General features: G+C 30.7%; 3 protein-coding genes and 2 non-coding genes across 8 annotated transcripts; 1 reads left to right on the forward strand and 4 right to left on the reverse strand.

Annotated features, from left to right (window-relative positions):
* Positions 1–26: 26 nt before the first annotated feature.
* Positions 27–12,065, reverse strand: LOC127069025 (constitutive coactivator of PPAR-gamma-like protein 1 homolog). Of its 3 annotated transcripts, none has more exons than XM_051005626.1 (16): positions 11,796–12,060; positions 10,611–11,035; positions 10,351–10,523; positions 10,148–10,261; positions 9,932–10,078; positions 9,468–9,834; positions 9,088–9,339; positions 8,623–9,006; positions 8,392–8,530; positions 8,160–8,285; positions 7,908–8,025; positions 7,511–7,811; positions 6,783–7,027; positions 6,094–6,222; positions 5,935–6,035; positions 27–5,829 (listed from the first exon to the last, which is right to left on the reverse strand). In XM_051005626.1, the coding sequence occupies exons 2-16, from the start codon at positions 10,819–10,821 to the stop codon at positions 5,688–5,690; spliced, it is 2,949 nt and encodes a 982-aa protein (XP_050861583.1). In that variant the 5' UTR covers positions 10,822–11,035; positions 11,796–12,060; the 3' UTR covers positions 27–5,687. The 3 variants fall into 3 exon arrangements, 2 of the variants coding, with proteins under 2 accessions (XP_050861583.1, XP_050861584.1); XM_051005627.1 differs by lacking the exon at positions 11,796–12,060 and adding an exon at positions 11,499–11,736; XR_007783270.1 differs by having other exon boundaries at positions 5,812–5,829; positions 5,935–6,047; positions 11,796–12,065.
* Positions 12,066–12,186: 121 nt separating this feature from the next.
* LOC127069026 (endoplasmin) lies at positions 12,187–15,596 on the reverse strand. Its single transcript, XM_051005628.1, has 4 exons — positions 15,432–15,596; positions 15,268–15,354; positions 14,520–15,126; positions 12,187–14,438 (listed from the first exon to the last, which is right to left on the reverse strand). The coding sequence occupies exons 1-4, from the start codon at positions 15,475–15,477 to the stop codon at positions 12,782–12,784; spliced, it is 2,397 nt and encodes a 798-aa protein (XP_050861585.1). The 5' UTR covers positions 15,478–15,596; the 3' UTR covers positions 12,187–12,781.
* A 1,111-nt stretch (positions 15,597–16,707) lies between these two features.
* Positions 16,708–19,630, forward strand: LOC127068850 (calcyphosin-like protein). Of its 2 annotated transcripts, none has more exons than XM_051005160.1 (5): positions 16,708–16,868; positions 17,730–17,883; positions 18,449–18,626; positions 18,707–18,916; positions 19,012–19,630. In XM_051005160.1, the coding sequence occupies exons 2-5, from the start codon at positions 17,732–17,734 to the stop codon at positions 19,111–19,113; spliced, it is 642 nt and encodes a 213-aa protein (XP_050861117.1). In that variant the 5' UTR covers positions 16,708–16,868; positions 17,730–17,731; the 3' UTR covers positions 19,114–19,630. The 2 variants fall into 2 exon arrangements, with proteins under 2 accessions (XP_050861117.1, XP_050861118.1); XM_051005161.1 differs by lacking the exon at positions 16,708–16,868 and adding an exon at positions 17,085–17,184.
* Positions 19,631–19,682: 52 nt separating this feature from the next.
* Trnag-gcc (transfer RNA glycine (anticodon GCC)) lies at positions 19,683–19,753 on the reverse strand. The gene has a single exon. It is a non-coding gene; the product is annotated as a tRNA-Gly (tRNA).
* A 252-nt stretch (positions 19,754–20,005) lies between these two features.
* Positions 20,006–20,077, reverse strand: Trnad-guc (transfer RNA aspartic acid (anticodon GUC)). Its single transcript has one exon. It is a non-coding gene; the product is annotated as a tRNA-Asp (tRNA).
* Between the last annotated feature and the right edge of the window lie 368 nt (positions 20,078–20,445).

Below are 20,445 nucleotides of genomic sequence, written 5' to 3' on the forward strand. Positions count from 1 at the left end.
TTGATATTCGGTATAAAACAATGATATGTTCTTAATAGAATTTTTATAGTTCTTTTAATTATATTCAAGACATGACAACACGTTTCAATAAATCATTAAACTTTCGAAAATGTCAGCCAACCATATCCAAGAACCTCTCGTGCTAAGAGCTTTCTTACAAAACTTGTTGAAGGTTCAATTTTCAATGTTTGAACCATACATTATGTTGAAAAGCTTTTTTTTAACCCAACGGAGGATCTATGTATCTTATCGTTCTATTCTCTGCGTGTGTGTGTTGTGTAGTTACATTATACAAGAAAATTATATGGTTAATATTTTTAAAAGAAATGAACTTAAAATATCTGCCAATGGATGAGAGCCACTCTGCCATAAAAAATATTTACTTGTTCGAGAAATTGTTTTGATGCGTCAAATATAATCTTGATTAGCAGAGCGGCATACTCCAGAGAGCGCAGATTTACAAAGCAAATATCAATGTAATTTGAATATTCTAAATTGTTACAACATCCATCAAAGTGCGTTTGCATTTTAATATTTCGAATAATCATTGTATACATTGTTTTTTTGTAGTATTATAGAGTTGCCACTACATTTATATAATTATTACCTCCTACTTCCCAAATATGTATTCATTTTTAAAGTAGTAAATGTGATTTTAGCTTTATAATAATTTTTAATTGCCTTGTGTTGTCAGCACTGATTCTTATTTCACTTTATCCTTTGAATTGGAATTACAGAAAAGCATCAGAATTTCAGCATACAAACGTGATTACTTAAATTTCTGTACTTAATTTTCAGTTCTTCGGCTAGCAAAAGCATAGAATCAGCTCTGCTTGACACTAGACATGAATGGGGTACATGTTATAATATTAAGTTACAAGATAGAATAATTCAACAAGAATACATCAATATTATTGTGTTATATAAATGCAAAGAGACTAAATGGGTCGGCTATGTAGCAATAATCACTATATATTTCTTAAATATATATTTAATAGTTAGAAATGAATAATTCATTCTGAAATGTAGCTTTTGCTGAATCGATGTTATTATTTATATTTGCCATCACTGAAGCATAATCCTACTCAGTATTATATGGGACACTGTTTAGCAATGACATAATATTTTAAGTATAACGCAAGCAATTCATCAAATATCAACATTACATACTCAAATTTAAATGTATAAAATTAGTGTCACTGCTTTCATAAAACAGAAACCACTCACCGACCCATAAAGATAAAATTAATTGATTACTAACAATATAGCAGCGCATGCTTATTTTTTCAGGAGGATCTTTTAACTTTTTATAGTTTTCTTTGATAAATCCAAAACAGCAAAAACCCCATAATTTATATTACGCGTCAAGCATAATCGAAAAAACATTGTATCCACCACTTTGCGGCATGCGCTTATGTATATAAACATTGTTACATTTTTTAAATACAAAGAAAAAGCAAAACAAAAATAAACATACTAATGATTATCAAACATACATGTTACCTCGCATATGCGCATGTATCTTTTTTAGCTATGAGAAATAATAGCAGAATATACATTATGTAATATTTAATAAGAATATATAATGATGGGGCCCACATGCATTTTCAGCTACATCAATAAGTGTTTAATTTTTTTTATTTTATTTTATTATAGTATATCGTGTTCGCTATTATATTTTATTATATCTCAATATTGCATATGTAAGCAAAAACTATGACATAAGAAAACTTAAAATTTACGAATGGAACATACTAATTAAAGTTGTTCTCTGTCCATTATTATTTATTAAATTACAATTAGAAATTGCAACTCTACTCATACAATCCTACAGCAAATTAAGAGAATAAGAGAAACATCAATATTTCAATGCCCATCATGGTGTATATATTATAATACGCGAAAAATAGGATAATAATATTTCTTTTTTTTTTTTGGGTAATCATTTAATAAAGTAAGTAAAAATTAAATGATTTCATTTTTTTTTCTTGTTTTTCAACGATATCTAAAGACCTACTGAGTATAAATAAAAATAAAAATAAAAATAAATACAAAAAAAAAGAAAAAGAAAAAAAATATTGTTTTCTTCTGAATCAAGAGCATAATTATATTAGTGATACAAGTAAGCTAATCTGTGAAATCCTACTGGCTGTCTCGATAATAATCTGCGCTAGAAAAATATGATGTTAACGTAAGAAGAAAACAGCCATAAAAAATACGAGTCTTACTTTAAAGCGTCTGAATATCGATTGCAGACATTAATCGCGTAATTCGTACCATCGACCGTTTCTCAAAAGCATTTGTCACTCTAGCAGAGATACCAAGTTAGTCTTATACTTTGTGTATAATTAATTTTCTGTTATTACAACACACAATGTTCAAAGGTCATTATAGATGGTTACTTCATAAATATAGTAGATTATTCGTATGTTTTTTTTGTTTTTTTGTTTTCGTTTAAATGGTATGTTGTATCATAGACATTTTCTGTGGGCCCCCTTTTTCTACTTATACAACGAAAAGCAGGCACGCATTAAACACGCCCTGTTTTTAACGTTGATTATGCTTTTATGCAAGTTTCTTTTTTCCGACATTTCTATTCTGTTGTATTCAATATGGATTTCCGCATTTGCTTCGTATTTATTAAATTATTTCATGTTATTATATTGCATACTCATATCAGTGCAGCAGCAACTGATTATGTTGTGTATATCATTGTGTCATTTACATTTTGTATCTGGTATCAAGAGATTGATTTCTTGGAAAGAAAATCATCTACCTTTACGAAAGCGTAAAGTGGCATTTACTCTCAAATTGGTTTGTCAGATCAGAAGGTCTGCTTCTAGTACGTGTCACTTGTAATGATTAATATTCTTCATTTAAAAATTGTAATTCGCACGCGCGATAAACAATGTGGTAATGTATATGTCTCAATACATTACCATTGCAATGGTAAAATAATATTAGCTAATGGAAACTGTAAGATTTTATATGTCGTAAAATATACCTATAAACGCATTTATTAGTTAATAATCAAGCAAGTGTGTGCCATTCCAAATGCATCGGAAAAACTGTTAATTATTCGCAGATGCTCAGCGCACGTTGAAGCTGACATGGTATAATAATTCATTTCTGTTATTCATTCTCTCTCTTATCCCTATAAGCTGTCCAAAAATCAGAATTAAACAGTTAGAGATATAGGAGAATATGGGATTTTTTCGGCAATGCTTACTTATGGATGTCATTTCTAAATATGCACATCCAAAGCACTTTTTCTAAACACATCTATCTTTCCAGATCTTACTTATTTTATCCCACAGGCTCATCAATCCTCTCTCTCTCTCTCTCTCTCTCTCTCTCTCTCTCTCTCTCTTTTTCTTTCTCTTTCTTTCTCTCTCTCTCTCTCTCTCTCTCCCTGTCATTCTATTCAAATTATATAAAGTTTCTCATTGTCTTAATGCATTTTACGCAATAACAAATCTACAAAAATATAACATTTTATTTTATCGTCTCTTCTTATATTATCTCAATAAATGGTTTTTCTTACTCGCTTTAATTATCTCTCTGCACTTAGACACACATCTTTTTGCCTCACCTTATTTAATAATCGTGTTTTGTCGTGCTGTCTTGTTTCTTACCATTCTTTCATTATTGATAAAAGAACACATCTTAAACACTGCTCTTTGGTAGAATGTCCCTCTTTTTGACTATTCTACTCATAAATATATTTATAACATAATCATGTTCTCTAACTCAGTGCATGATAAGCACATGCAACTGGATTTTGTATGTACACCACATTGATCGCACAATTACTTCTAGTATAACTATTCATATGTACAATTAAATGATATATTTCATTAAATATAGTAAATGTGTGGAGGACAATAGATGTGTAGGATTTTTGTACTTGGGCTATGTGATACTATCCGATTGATTTTTCTACCTCAAGTACAACTTTTTTTTATTTTAACAGCAACAAGCGGCACTCGTATAATTTTGCATAGTAATTAATCATTGTTTAATGAGCTTTGTGTGTCCAAACACTTAATAAAAATTAATATAAAGGGGCGAAAGAAAACTTCATTGAAAATTTATTTTTTTTCTTTTTTCTTTTTCCCAAAAAAAAAAAAAAAAAAAAAAAAGAAAGAAAGAAAGAAAATTATGTCATTCAAAAAACGTCACCAATATAAAGCAATTCATTGCTCTTTTTTTTTTCTTTATAATGCAACATATCTTCTAAAGATATAAAGCGTGTTTTATAATATTATTAATCTCTTGAAAAAACTCGTTCGTTTACAATTAATAACCAGCTTAAAAGCTACATACTTGTAATAGAAAAACTATTACATTTAACGTTCCAATTTAATAGAGTACGTTCAATCATATAAGTTCCAATGCAACAGCAAGTAAATATATAATTTTGATTGCATATAAACGTATATATAATGTGTGTATATTTATATATATATGCATCCTGTGCACATATATAGAGACTTATATTTTATATATATATAAATATATACACGTATATATGCAATGACCTAACATCCCCCACTTATATACATCATTCTCCCACACTTTCCCCCAACGCTATCATAAATATCGCATTCATAAATCTCTTTTCTACGTAAGTATATGTCCACATTCATACATCTCACATTCACAACTTACGTATAATACGCTATGGGAATCTAATCTAAATCATATATAAATATATATTTTACCTATATGAAAAGCATCAGTCTCCATGTGCAAACAATCATCTCAGTATCCTATACCTTTTATTTCTATTTACTTATAAAAGTCAATAAACCATCTCGTGATATATCCTTCATTAAATTTAAATTCATTTAGAGGCTTATCAAAGGCTAGGTTACTGAGATCATTAAAGCAAGCATTTCATATAATACCGGAAAATATATATTTTCATTGTAAAAAAAATAATCACACTTCTTAAGAATTAAATACTTAGCAGCTGACAACTTGTTCTCAGTAGTAAAATTAGCGCACGCATACACTAATCAGTCGAGTTCATCATCCCATGGTATTGCGAGCAAAGATGCTCGTTAGCACAAGCACGATTTTTTTCTTCTATCTTACATAGAGTGGTATGTTTGGCAGTGAGGACATCATATAGTATATGTCAAAAATTGGTTATTCTTTATGCCATCTTCTATATCTCTTTGAGACGCCTTAAAAAGACGTCTTGTCACTTACATTAGTTAAATAATTTGGCCCCATTAGAGCTTTAGATAGATACACCGAGCTATTGTGCACTGGATACTTGATATAATGAATATATGATTCTCACTGAATATGAGAATTCTTGAGTAATAAAGTCACTTTTTAAATTACCGTATCGTTAACTTTCTTATACAATTGAGAGATTCTATACATTTAAAAATAAACAAAACAGAACAAAAAACAAAACAAAACAAAATAAAATAAAAAAAAATGTATTCTTATATTGCAATAATTATACTAATCTCTTTGTAATTCAAATTAAATTTACAGAGTACGACTATAAAATACTTTTTCAAAATACATAGAAATATCATTATAAGTAAATATTATTAGTTTTTCAAAAGTTCGCAGTGCACAATTGCCGATTGAATATATGGATATTGCAGTCTTCAGTCGCATCCGGGAGTGTCTAAAGTCCATGAAAAAGTGGTTATTATAAATACCTAATTTTCAGCCACTACCTGTGTAGGAAGTGGCGCATCTCCCTGGCCCTTTTCGACAGTTTTACCATTTTCTACAGCATCATCAAATTGACCAGGCACTGGCAGTACTTCTTTTGTTGTATTAATACTTGTTACAGGATCTCTGAAATAACGAATAATTTAATTACATTCTGCATGTATATGAATCCGCGTTTGCATACGCATATTGTGCTTTTTTAAAAAAGAACATGGTCTATAAATAACGTACATATAATCATTTAGTCCGTCCACATTAATACCTCGTCCTTTGCTATCCTTCTTATCACACTCTTTAGTCTTCTTTATAGTAGTTTTTTTCTTACTGGTTGCCTAAAAATAAAGCTTTACATTTATTTTAGAAACTAGAGTTTATTTAGGAATATAATACCTTCATCTGAGTCTTCTTTCCACGTCCAGCTATTTGCGTACGATTATTCCCGCGTGTTGGAAAAGTTGGCCTTCCCATTGGATTGAATGCACGGGGTAAACCATACTTCAAACCACCTATTGAAGTAACCTACAACAAATTACTTGTATTATTAATATCTCAATTCTTTTTCTTATCTCATCTCTAATTTCTTACATTGAAGAGATTTGTAGAAGACTCTTTGGAAAAAGCCTTTACATATAACACTTACCTTTAAATTATTTGTAAATTTTTGTCATTTATTTATATCAATGATAAGCAAAATTTTGTATAATTAGTCATAACTAATTAGCAACAGTTAAAAATGATTGTGTAATAAGATACATCAATTGAGATACATGTGTGATATAATGTAGATGTCTTTATTTTAATATTGTATGTACTACATATGAAAAGCACACCTTTGTCAAAATAGTTTATAATAAAATTATGTAAAAACATAAAAACAGAGATGCATGATGAACTCTTTAATAATTTACTCTGAATATTTAAATAAAAATTAAATTTGCAAAATAGAGAACAACAACCTATGCAATGCCTTCAATATTTTTTTGAGAAGAATTCAGAGATTCGTCTTCAGGAAAATCTTCTTCCACGTATAAACAATGATATTGGACCATAGTTAGACTGCGATTGTATGTATACCCTACCTGAGGTGGAAGTCGTCCTCGAGGATGTCCTTGCATAGGTTGTGGCAATCGACCAGGTTGACCATAATTGGGACCCCATTGACCAACAACAACACCAGCAATCTCCAATTGTCCTCCGCGCGAAGGTATAGGGCGACGCATTAGACCACGTTGTGGCAATGTACCATTACCTCGTCCACGAATTAATCCTTCATTAATCGTACAGCCAGCTGGTAGAATATTCTGAGGTACTGATACACGAATGCCTGTAAATAGTATTACGTTTTTTATAAATTACACCAGAATATACATGCTTGGTACTTGCTTCATTGGGAGGAAAAAAATAAAAAAAATAAAAAAATTAAAAAAATAAAGAAATAAAAAAAAAACAAAAATATATATTTTGTTAGAAAAAAAAAAGAAAGACATAAAAATTATAACAGTTTTGAAATTTACAGGACAAATTAGACGCCACAAAGAAATAGTACTCTCCTCCCAATTGAAATTTTTTTTTTTTTTTTAAATATTTTCAATAAGAAAACTTGTATAAAAGATTCTAAGAAAATTCGGGCCTTTGAGTATCCGTACTTTTTGAGTCAATTGTTTTATTGATACCTTTTATTTTTTGTGAGCACTTTCATCCAATTTAATGGATGTATACGATAGAAAAATGAAATATATATGAATAGTCAATGTAAAAAGTATAAAAATAATGATATAATTTATGAGATATATAATAGAATTTCTACCTGGTGCAATAGGCATTGGTGGTCGTGCAAACACGACATTGATCCCTTCAAGTACAGCCTTTCTCATTCTTTCAACTTTTACAACACGTTCTATGTGACCACTGCACAATTCCAATAAATTTTTTGCAATAGTAGCTCGTGCTAATGTATGGTGAAATAGTTTTCCGTCAAAATATAACCAAGGACAGCACATTAACCAAGGTATTGGAGCGCCGCAAGCATCATTTGCTAAAAGAGCAGTTTCCACGCCTGCCATAAATAAACTTGCAAGTTGAACACCACGGGAAGTTACTAAAGGAAGCTGTAAAATGATTTTTTTTTTTTTCCCAATTAAATTTAAGATACTTTATTACAGCTGCATTTATATATTATACTATGAACAATATCGTTATATTACCTGTAAATCCTGCAAATATTGAGCATTCATTAATTCTGGAGAAAAGGCCTGTGCAATAAAAGCATCTAATTCTTGACGACGCAAAATTTTTATTTTATCAGAGAAAGACATAACGTATCTGTAAAAAGAAAAAAATTTGTATTATTATCAGATAAGCTATTAAAAAAATATATATATAAAAAAAATAATAAAAAAAGAAAAAATGTCGGACATGCAGTAAATCTGCTTTAAAAATTTAATATGTGCACTCACCGTAAAACACAAGCCATAACTAAAAAATGTTGAGGTACATAAGCTGTATTTAACATAAGAGGTGTATCTGACCTCATGCAAGTCAAAAATCCTCTTAATCGGCGACGTTTGTCATCTATTCCTGTGCTATAAATAAAATATTACAGATTTTTCAAATGACGCTTATAAAATAATTATTGCATACACACACACACACACATGTATATATAAAAAATTAATAAGAGAAACTAACCCAAACCACAAACGTTGGATCGTCGGAACACCCCAACCAATTTGTTCTGCTTTTACTAATTCTGGAGTTTGATATGGATTCGACTTTGACCATACCCATTCCTTTATTATCACGTCCGGTACTTCAATTTTTTCACTATCTACAGAAATTTAGGAAATATTATAAATACTTGTTAAATCATATATAAATGTTAGATCATATATAATAATATTTATACGTATATATACATACCACCTTTCTCTTTACTTTTAGTTGCTAAATACATCCGATGGTGTAAATTAAAAAGAATTGCATATACCATTTGTCTTACTGGTCTATAAATCAAATGAATAGAGGGAAATTCTCTGTGATTTTCATCCTCTAAAAGAACTGGCAATTTAATTTCACCAGCTATAAGAATTTGATATATGTGAGGAGACATTAGACCTTTTTGATGTCTTTCAGAAGCAGTACGCATAACTTCTGGTACTGTACTAGGAATACTAGTAGTTGTTTTTTCTATTTGTTTTGTTGAATCCGTCGTAGCATGCGATGGAGATGTAGCAGAGGAACTGCTACTTGAACTTGATGAACTTATTAAAAGATTATGGGTGCCATTTATAGCATGACCATTACCTGCATGGATTAAATAAATTTAGTTTTTATATATAAATATAATAATATAATTTGATGATATAACATTGAATTGATATTCACTTTGTTCCTCCTCAGATCTAGCATTGTCAGCATCTCCATGTCCTTGGATACCAGGTGGATCTATCACTATCTGTGGTGCTGACTTTGCATTTGCTGTCGCTTGCTTGTACGCATTTAAGCTTTCACGTTCACTTTCTAATGTTTCAGAAGCAAATCTAGAAGTTTCTAAACTACTATCACCCTCTGAAGTTGATGGTCCATCAGATAAATTTGACTGCGTTTGCAAATTTTGCTTGGAATCTATCTTATGAGCTGTAAAATGTAACACACGATTATAATATATGTATATATATATATATATATATATATATAAGATATATAATATATATATATATATATGTACACACACACATATAATTCTAAAATATTAACTACTTTACCTTTAGTTGGTTTTACAGGCTTATAATGTAAAAATCCTTCTTTTGTACCATTAATGTAGTATTGTACAGATTGCCTTAATTTGGAACACCTTGGATCAGATAGAGATCCAAATACTTTCTGCGATACTACATCTAACTCAACAGATGGAAGTTCTCTAACAAAATTAGCAATTGTTTTTATCATTTGTTCAATACTAGTCTTATTAGTGTTCGTATTTATATTTAATTTTTTATAGAAGTCAAGGAGATTATTTTCCGTTAAGATATAATTCCCAAGTAATGCTGCCAATAAGCATAGTCTATCTGCTGGGATATTTAAGGCTTTTAAAAGTTCAGGAATTATATATTCTTTTGTATCAAGGGAACCCTTAAAACATATAATAATACACATGTAATGAAACATATATGAAAGAATTGATAAATACACCCACACACATACATGTACATTTGTATATAGTACTAACCTTATATGTAAGTTTTAATTGTTCTGAAGAGAAGTATCTAGGTGGATCAAATGCAGCATACTCAGCATCATCGGCTATTAAACCATTAAAATTATTTTCCCGGCAATAAGCAATGACTTCTTGATGATGATCATCCATACTGCATAACTACAGTTATATAAACTGCATTAATTTTTACTTTTTATTACATATACTTGATATAAATAATCAACTTACAACTGCAACATTAAAATATCTAAGTGCCATACGTAAACTGGTTCTTAAACATACAGGTGGTGTCCACCAAATCTTTGGTGGTGGAGTTCCTTTGGTTGTAATATGTTTGATGACCTATAAACATGATACAATTGTTTTAACAAAGATATAACTAATAAAGATAAAAACAAGATAATATATTGTATCATAAAGACAGAACTTACATTATTTACTTTAATTCTCACTTGCAACTGATTTTGAACCCAGTCTGCACGACGAGAAGCTTCAAAACAACCATTAAAAAAGACAGCTAATTCTAAACCTGACATTTCTGTTGCTTGTATAAGCACTGCTAGAAATTGTACCATACGGTTCCACTGGCCTCCGCAAGCCCAATCTGTTAGAAAATCACATTAGTTTCAAAGTAATAATAAACTAACACTTCAGAGCATGCTATTATATAAAAAAAACATGAAGTACTGACCTGAAAAATAGCCGCCATAAAGTCTATCTAAACAACATTCTCCATCAAGGACTAATCTTAGCTTTGTAGTTGAATGTGGTGATAGAACTTTAGAAAGACGATTGCGCTGTCGCTGAGTAACGGTACGTGCTATTTTTAATAAATCTACCGATACAGATCCACCTGGTATACAATTACTATCCAGAAAAGCTTGCAAGTCTTGAATACCCATCTTTCAAAGATATTATTTCTTCTCTTTATGGTAATAAGTTTAGTGTATTGTTTACTACTTGTTGTATATGTTTTTTGTATATAGTAATATTACTGTTTTTTTTTTGTATCTACTTATATTATAATAATAGCTGTTCCAATTTAAATCGAATTTTTAAATTTGTTAATAGTTTTATGACTTCAAGAAGTGTAGTTTCAAATTCAACAGTTTGAACCTGTAAGAGAACAATAGATTTCCTTAATCAATTATTTAAATTTAATTTGATATGACATCACCTTCAATCTTCCACATACACACACATACACACATACACACACACATGCACACATAAAATAAAATTTCACATTTAATCTTTTTAATATAACAATATACTATAAGATTCAAATTCGTTACACGTTAATTATGTCTGACAGGTTACAAACACATCAACACAAAAATTTTTTGTTAACATGCGTAAATCCATTTAACATTATTTATATGTTGTAATGAAGAAGAAAGAAACATATAACAAAGATGATCAGTCGCGCGATATCTCCCCCCCAAAAAAAATATAAGATTTTCAAGTTTGCTTCTTTATTAGAGAACTCTCGAGAAAAAAAATTTGTCACAATTAACAACGAAATATGTCGACGCCATTTACTTTGTTTATACCAGTATAGGAAAGTTTATAAACTTACGATAGTGTCTAAGAAATAAATTGATTTTTTTGAAGCGATAAACGTCGATTTAGACGAAATTTATAATTTTCAATGATTCCATTGTGAAAGAAGCGTGTTCAAGGAAAAAAAGAAGGATCCCATAAACCGGCATGGCGAAAGAGCAAAGGATATATCCTTTATATTAATCTACTACTTAAGATAAATGGAAGGTATTCGCGCGGATTCGTGACCAATTCTTATTTACGAACGAGACCGCGCAAAATCACCTTATTAAAAGGATTACTCTTCGATTTACGTTAGATTAAAAGTACTTACGTTAAATTAGCGAGAATCATCATGGCCCCAAAGAAACACAAAACACACGGGCTTTCAGAGTAGGTGACGTAGGATTCGAAAACGGAAATGAGCACTTGACCGCGCTCCTATGTCTTACGCTCTACGTCCCGATTCCATGAGAATGCTCAAATAAGATTGGTGCTTCGAATCGAGTCGAAAGATGGCGGCCGGAAGTTGATTCCGTAACATCATTTGAAAATCTCTTATTTTCCTCATCGCATACCGTTTTTCATTACGAATTTATTTTAGATAATTAAAATTGTATTTTTTTGATCGAAATAACGTTTTACTTTCTTTTGTCTTATTTTTATATATATTCAGATATTTATTCGAATTTGATTCTTACGTATAATAATAAAATGCAAATATATTTCTTTTTGAGTTTTATAATATTGATCATGAAATCATACACTGTAGGAATGTGAAAAAATAAACAGAATATATTTTTCTTTCGTTAATTTTTTTTTCTTTTCTTTTTTCTTTTTTCTTTTTTTTTTTTTTTGGTCAATATGTATCATGTATACAAAGAGAGAGACATACGCACATGTCACATACATACCATACTAATAATATTCAGTCAATGCTCCTTTTTTTTAAATACTACAAATAAATGGAAGATCAAACTAAGATAGTTAAAGTTTTCAACTTTTTATCCAAATAGATTGTCTCTCATTTCTTAATGAGAATGAATTATATGATTGTAGTATAAGAAACTTTTTTTTCAAAGAGCACAATATATGTGTAATTATTCTCCATTAAACACACATATCTATTTGAGATGTTTGTAGTGCTATAAATCATTAAAAATCTCGGATTTTATCATTTTAACATAATGCTGTTCATATCTAAATGGTTTATAAGTCTGCAATAACATTTGCAATGGCAATAGAGTGCACAATATCGCTATACATTGTATAGCTGAAAAACTAGAATAAGTCTTTTGTATTATACACGGCTGCACTTGTTTAGAGTTCATCGTGTCCCTCTTCCTCTTCTTTTTCGTCCTCCGCATCAACTTCTGTTACTTGTTCTGTCTCTGTGGAACTTACGGTAGATTCTTCCTCTTGAATATCTTCTTCTTCTGGTCCTTCATCGAGAGAAATACCTAATGTCTTCCTCATAAGCTGCTCTACGCTATCTGCAAAACTAGCAGTTTCTTTCAGCATATAGCCTGATCGAAGAGTGGCTGTTCTAAACATCATTATGGCTATGTCCTTTGCAGTTTGATCAGATGAATCAATTTGAGTCCTATGTAATAATTCCCTAATTAGTGGATGCCTTGGATTGATTTCTAAAGTTTTCTTTTGATTCAAGTAATAAGTTTTCTGCGGATCATCTGACTTTTGATGTGCATTAGAGATTGCTAATCTTTCCATATTTCCTGTCCATCCAAACATACTTGCAACGAGAGCGCAAGGTGAATCTGTTAGACGTTCAGAGACTTGTGCTTTACTGATATGATCTTTCAAAATATCATTTAACCATTTAAGCAAAGGTTCGAATGTTGTTTGTAATTGTTCTTGTATTTCTTTAGCTTTTTCACCTTCGTCCAATTGGAAACCTTCCTTGGCAACGTTTTGGAATTTCTTTCCATCGAAATCAGGAAAAGCAGAAATAGTATATTCGTCAACAGGTTCTGTTAAATATAAAATTTCGTATCCTTTTTTGTTCAGTCGTTCAACGAACGGAGATTTCTCTACTTCTGCCTCAGAAGTTCCAGCAATGTAATAAATATGCTGTTGCTTAGGTTTCATACGCGATACATAATCCGCCAACGAAGTAGTACCCTTTTGGGTCGAAGAACGGAATTGTAGAAGCTTCGATAATCTGGCACGGTTTTGAGGATCCTCGATAACACCTAATTTGATATTTGTACTGTATTCTTTCCAGAATTTCTCATAATCTTCCTTCGAAATTTTTTTGATCATATCTAGAACTTTTCTAATAAGCTTTTTCTTAATGACCTTAATTAATTTGTGCTGTTGCAAATTTTCACGCGATACATTAAGCGGCAAATCGTCACTGTCTACAATACCACGTATAAAGGACAAATAATTAGGCATCATATCAGTAAATTTGTCGGTAATAAATACACGCCTAACGTATAACTTAATATTATCTGCTTTTGTACCGTATCTGTTAAAACTGTCACTGGGCTGAACTTTAGGAATAAATAAAAGAGATTTGAATGTGACTTCGCCTTCCGCGACAAAGTGGATCTTTGCTAAAGGATCTTGCGTATCTTTTGTTAACGTTTTATAAAATTCATTGTATTCCTTATCATCTACTTCTGATGGTTTCATAGTCCAAATTGGTTTGGATTCATTTAAGAGTTCCCAATCCCAAACAGTTTTATCTACCTTTTTGGTTTTCTTCTCATCTTCAGATGATTCTTCTACCTTAACATCTTCTTCTTCTTCTTCTTCTTCAGATTTATCCTCTGTATCTTTCTCACCGTCTTCTTCTTTCGTTGGTTTAGATTTATCTTCTTCTTCGTCCACTTGTATAACTTTGCTGTTCCAAAGATAGATAGGGAAGTTAATAAATTGAGAGTACTTCTTAATTAAATTCCTAACGGTATCTTCTTCCAAGAAATCCAATGCTTCATCCTTCATGTGCAAACTATAATATAAAAGAGATTTTTCCTACGTATTATACGTTACAAACAATTTATAAGAATTGCACAATTATTTTAATTTTTACCTTATTGTTGTTCCTCTTTTAAGCGTGTCTCCTCTAGGATCTTCGATGATGTTATAGCTACTGCTGTCAGATTCCCAAATGTATTGTTTATCATCATTATGCTTAGTCGTAACAACTACCGTGTTTGCAACCAAAAAGGCAGAGTAGAATCCAACGCCAAATTGACCAATCATGTCATTCATATCTTGAGTATTTTTTACATCTTGCATTTTACCCAAAAATTCAGCAGTACCAGATTTAGCAATTGTCCCAAGATTATTGATCAAATCAGTTTTGGTCATGGCTATACCAGAATCTGTTATGCTCAATATTTTATTTTCTTTATCAGCTTTTATTCTGATAGCTAATTCAGGATTAGCGTTCAAAACATTTTTATCAGTGAGAGACAATAATCTGATTTTATCTAAAGCATCAGATGCATTAGATATTAATTCTCTAAGAAAAATTTCCTTATTACGATAAAGTGAATTTATAATAAGTTTCATCATGCGATTAACTTCTGTTTGGAACGTAAATTTCTCTGCCTTAGCCCTAAGTTCCTTTATCTGAGCAACATTTAATCCATCCAATTTTATACGTTCCTCATCTCTTTGAATAACTTCATCATCTGCAAAAAATAGGTGTTTTGAAAATTAAAAAGAAACATGTTTGCTTCAATGGAAATGAAATTCATGTATTTCTAAAAGTGACGATAGTCGCAACACAAAGTATGTTATAAAAATATACAAAAGATAAATAAAAGTCTTACCAGTACGTGATCCTTCACGACTAGATCCAAGATCTTTTTCTACAGTTCCAATTTTATCTTCTGTTTCATCGTCCGCACTAACGAACCCTTGGAAAATAAAAATAAAACTTACACATCTTGTTGCAAAGGCCATTAAATGTATTTTTAATAAATATAAAAATTACCTGCTAAAAGTACCAGGGCCGTTAAAAATATGAATAATTTTTGCATAACTATCGTGCGAGTTCTACAAAAAATATTAGTTAAAGCGATGACGCTTTAAGAAATATGTCACAAACGCTTCGCACCACTATTTTCCGCCGACTGTCACAGAATCCAACTCGACATCATCATATAGAGAGGAGAAGTAAATAATCAAAAACCAATCGCGTGAGACCACGCAATACAAATGGACCAATCACAGAGAAACTCTTGGCAACTCTTCCAAATGGCGTATTTTAATTCGTCACTCGGAAATACATAGTCGTTACTTATATATTTCGAGAATGTTCAGTTTAAAAAAGTAATTGTATCGTAAAAAAATTGAAAGTATATACTATCTCCAAATTGTTTTCAATAGTTCTTTAAAGATGATTTAAGTATTGAGAAATAAGAGAGAGAGTTGCTATATTTAATTGAAGCGGAAGAGGAAAATATTCTCTTTATTATCGATATGTTTGTATTTACAAGTTAGCAGCTGTCGGTAAGGTAACCTTCAATTGGTCTGTCGATAATTTTTCGATATAATTTATCGTGTATCGATAATATACTTTTCTAATTAAAATTTTAAACCATTATCCCTTCTTGAGAGATAATAATCGGATCTTATGAAAATGTAATCGATACATCGTGCTATATTTTTATACTTGTAACCTAAATCAATTATAACTAATTCATAATCCGCATAATATTTTATGCATGAATTGATATCTACATTAAGTCAAATAGATCTACAAGAATGTAAGTATTCGTACCTATCAGAAAGTATTAAAAAGTAAATATAAAAACTGAAGCACTGATAAAAAATGATCATTTTATTTATTCGTCGTAAAAAAAAATATTTCACAACACAAAGAATTGTTATTTGAATAATGAAAGTAGTCTACGTTGGAAAGAGATTCGAAGTTCTAAAATGAAGAAAAACGTGAAGCAAGTAGATAAATGAACTCGTATACAAATTCGACAAATTTGTTTTTTTTCTTTTTCTTTTTTTTTATTTTTTTTTTTTTTCTTTTTTTTCATGCGAATATGCGTGTTGTGACATATTCGTCGTTATGGATACGTCTTCCATCGGCAAAAGACCTGCAAGCGTACACATAGTTATAGACCACACATGTCAAACAAAGCTCCTTTTCGAGTAGAAGCAACATGCGAGAATGTAGCCGTTCTGCGTGCGCGCCTACTCGAGCAATATGTGTGTTTGAACTATAGAATGCGACGATACGCGTCGATGAATTCGAACATTGTCACTTGCCTTCCGCTCTTCTTCCGAGAAGCTACCTATTTTATATTTTACCTTTGGTCATTTACAACCCTCTACCACCACGATCATAACGATCGATAAACAGAAGACGAAGACGACTTCCGTTCGCCAAAGGATACATTATTTTTTGAAAATTTCGGTGAGTCGAACTTCACCGATCGTTGATTGGTGGAATCGAAAAAAAAAGCCGATGTTAGATTAGATATATCAAACAGATTAGACATATGCTTTACATATGTCTTATATAGGAAGCTTATCCTTGGATAAAACAAGACTACTGACATTGACCGTCTTTTAAATATTTAAGGAATCGTTTCCTACTATTTGCTATTTAACTAGTCTAACTCCGGCAGTCCTTCGAGTCGAACGTGTCTATTTGTTGATATAACTTGTATATATTATCTGAATCCTCTGAAAAGAACAAAAGACGGGTTACAAAGAAAAGAAAATATATTGTAAGTTATCTTACAAATATTTATCATCAGATATTGTTGTCTATCGATTTAATTTAAATTTATAGTAAAACGAAACTTTTCAGTTTTTCTTACAACGAATTACTTTTATTCTCGATTACTATCGATCTCTTTCAACATATGCAAATCAATAAATAATTTTATAAAAATTTTATTATTTCCTTTTTCTTTCATTTATTTATTATTATCAATTTCTTTTTTTTTTACTCATTTTTATTATTCGATTTTATTTCCAGAGTACATTTTCTCCTACAAATAAATAAACAAAAGGATACTTATTGATCGTACGTTATCGCGCATATTACACAAAGATAACCATACATCAATATAATACACACGTTATACGTTGAATAAAATAAAATAAAAAAAAAAGGGCAAAGAAAAAGAAAACATTACGACAATCCTTTAAAGGCCCGACTGGGCCTTTACACAGTCGAACTGAATTTACTTTCTCTCGTTGTCTTTTCCCTCCTTCATGTTCTTTACACGAGTCACAATGATTCACGCGATCGTTCCCTCTCTTCCAGACATGTTCAACAGACCTCAGAGTGCAACTACGAGGCAGGAGACTGAAATGATCAATAAGGCCCAGAGGGCCATACATACAACCACGGATTCTATCGAGAAGTTACGTTTGCTCTGCCTAACTAGAGGTGCCAATGGCATTCTCGGCCTTGGCAGGTAAGTTACATTTAATAACTTTTGAATTTTTTTCTTTTTAATTATATCATTAATGGAAGAAATAAACTGCGGATGATAACAAAAGTGTCACTTAAAATAATTGATAAATGTATTTTTATTTATAACCGACAACGAGGAAGAATAAAAATGTGGAAACGCATGAGATTTCCTAATAAGTATCTCCGATGACTAAACGGTGTTTTTTCTGTTATTTTTTTGCCTTCTTCTTTGCTTTTTTTTTTTGCACAAATCGAAATGATTCATCCGTCGTTGTTCTACGATCTCGAGGCTCGTTATTATAAGGATACTCTTTCCTTAATGTAGTATCTATAATAATATTGAAGATTTTATTTCATCCAAGCTTTTATTGCTAAGACGACTAGAAGCGTTTATCTAATATTTCTAGGAGTGCTTATCACTGTAAAATGTGTAACATAAATATTCGTATAACGCTTTTGTATCGAATCATCAACTGATCCGTAATAGAAACTTCTAGTTATCGCGATAAAAAAAAAGAGAAACGAAACAAAACAAAATTAATGTACAATGTTCTTTCCATCTTCAGAATATTCCGTCGTATGGACGACGACGGTAATAAGCAATTAAACTTGGAAGAATTCACGAAAGGTTTGAAAGAAAGTGGTTTGGATATATCAGACGATGAAATAAATGAGATATTTCAAAAATTCGATACCGACGGAAATGGAAATCTCAGCGTCGATGAGTTTATCGTCGCGGTAAGAGTAAGTATACTTTTGAATATTAAACAAACTGAACATATTAATCGCCGAATCAATTTTATATAAATCCATTATTTTCGTAGCCTACCATGTCTTCAAGTCGCAAAAAAGTTGTAGAACAGGCATTTCAAAAATTGGATAAAACCGGTGACGGTGAAATAACGATTGACGATTTAAAAGGAGTATACAATGTGAAATGTCATCCACGTTATATAAGTGGCGAGGAGAGCGAGGAAAGTATTTTGAATAAATTTCTTGGAAATTTAGAACAAAACGCAACGAGAGATGGAGTAGTAAGTTCTTCGTATAAGTAATTACAATATCCGTGCCTCTTTCGCTTAATTAATTAGTTAATTAATTGATTAATTAATTTCTTTTTAATCCACAGGTCACTGCTGAAGAGTTTATGAATTACTATAGCGGAATAAGTGCCAGTATCGATCACGATGCGTATTTCGATTTAATGATGCGCAATGCTTACAAACTTTAAAAAATTAACTTCATTTTATTAATAATAAAGTAAAGCACATCACCTGCGAGCTTCTGTTCAAATAGTCTTATTTTAAAAGACGATACAAATCTTAGAATGAAATCGCACAGGGATTGATCGAACAGTGTTATTGCAATTTTTATAGAAATTATCAATCATTGGTGTTATATACAAACGAAGCTATAATTATATAACGTGGTAGATGATGATACATCTATATTAATGTACATTTAGATGTACATACGTATATAATTTTAATGTATATACATAATTTCGATACATCGAAGTCCTCTACGTTGTCCTATCTCAATGTTTGACAAAGTTGGTTGCAGGGACCAATCTAATTATATATGTGTGCATTGATATCAAATCCTAACACTCATATTTCAGCTTTAAAAGGTAGTCCTTCTTTTCTTCCTCTTTATTTTTGTTTTTTATTTATGCGAATAAATATTAATTAAATGATATTATGTGTATTTATGAGCAAATAAAGTAAATATTGTAATAGCGATGTAAACAGATATGATTATTTAAAAAAAAATTAAAAAAGAATAAAAAAAAAAAGAAATTGCATCGGCCGGGAATCGAACCCGGGCCGCCCGCGTGGCAGGCGAGCATTCTACCACTGAACCACCGATGCTCGAAGGATGCTGTTTGTTTTAAGTATACTGTAATAAAATGTTGACCTATATTTACCAAAATTTTTATATATCTAGAAAATATAAAGTATTCTGATTTAACCATTTTGCTATAATTAAACAACTGTACAACGTCTGTGTATTTACTGCTGTTGGAATTTTATAAACTTTCATTGCATTGATATTAATATTATTGCTGTAATAATCATTTGCAAAAATAAGAAAAAAAATAAAAAAGAGAATAAAAAACTTCTCTCCCAGGCGGGGAATCGAACCCCGGTCTCCCGCGTGACAGGCGGGGATACTGGCCACTGTACTACCTAGGATTTTTCTGTCTAGCGCCAAATTTATAAAGTATTTATACGTCAGTTATACTAATTATATTTTAATATGAAATTTTTATTCATTAATATATAATATATACTCCAACAATATATCATAATTAATTTCACGTTATCAACAAACGATCCACCATTTGTAGTCATAATAAAAGTATCGTGTCACATTTTTAAAAATAATAAATATAAAAAATGCGAACTCGTGTAAAAAATGCAAGATTACTTTTATATCATAGATAAATACCAAAGAAAAGTATAAAAATCAATGACAAGAAAGCAAACGAATCAAGAATAAGAAAAATAGCTAGAAAGAGGGGCTGAGTTGTAAGAGTAGGAGAAAAGAGAGAGAGTGAGAG

This window comes from Vespula vulgaris, chromosome 14, assembly GCF_905475345.1.
Source record: "Vespula vulgaris chromosome 14, iyVesVulg1.1, whole genome shotgun sequence".
NCBI lineage: Eukaryota > Metazoa > Arthropoda > Insecta > Hymenoptera > Vespidae > Vespula > Vespula vulgaris.

Coding starts and splice junctions, on each gene's coding strand:
- LOC127069025 (XM_051005626.1), bottom strand. CDS start 10,821: ATGGGTATTCAAGACTTGCAAGCTTTTCTGGATAGTAATTGTATACCA. Junction 9,835..9,931: donor AATTAAAACTTACATATAAG/GTTAGTACTATA, acceptor ATATGTTTTAAG/GGTTCCCTTGATACAAAAGA. Junction 9,340..9,467: donor GCCTGTAAAACCAACTAAAG/GTAAAGTAGTTA, acceptor TACATTTTACAG/CTCATAAGATAGATTCCAAG.
- LOC127069026 (XM_051005628.1), bottom strand. CDS start 15,477: ATGCAAAAATTATTCATATTTTTAACGGCCCTGGTACTTTTAGCAG. Junction 15,355..15,431: donor GGCCCTGGTACTTTTAGCAG/GTAATTTTTATA, acceptor TTATTTTCCAAG/GGTTCGTTAGTGCGGACGAT. Junction 15,127..15,267: donor TCGTGAAGGATCACGTACTG/GTAAGACTTTTA, acceptor TATTTTTTGCAG/ATGATGAAGTTATTCAAAGA.
- LOC127068850 (XM_051005160.1), top strand. CDS start 17,732: ATGTTCAACAGACCTCAGAGTGCAACTACGAGGCAGGAGACTGAAATG. Junction 17,884..18,448: donor GGCATTCTCGGCCTTGGCAG/GTAAGTTACATT, acceptor TTCCATCTTCAG/AATATTCCGTCGTATGGACG. Junction 18,627..18,706: donor AGTTTATCGTCGCGGTAAGA/GTAAGTATACTT, acceptor TTATTTTCGTAG/CCTACCATGTCTTCAAGTCG.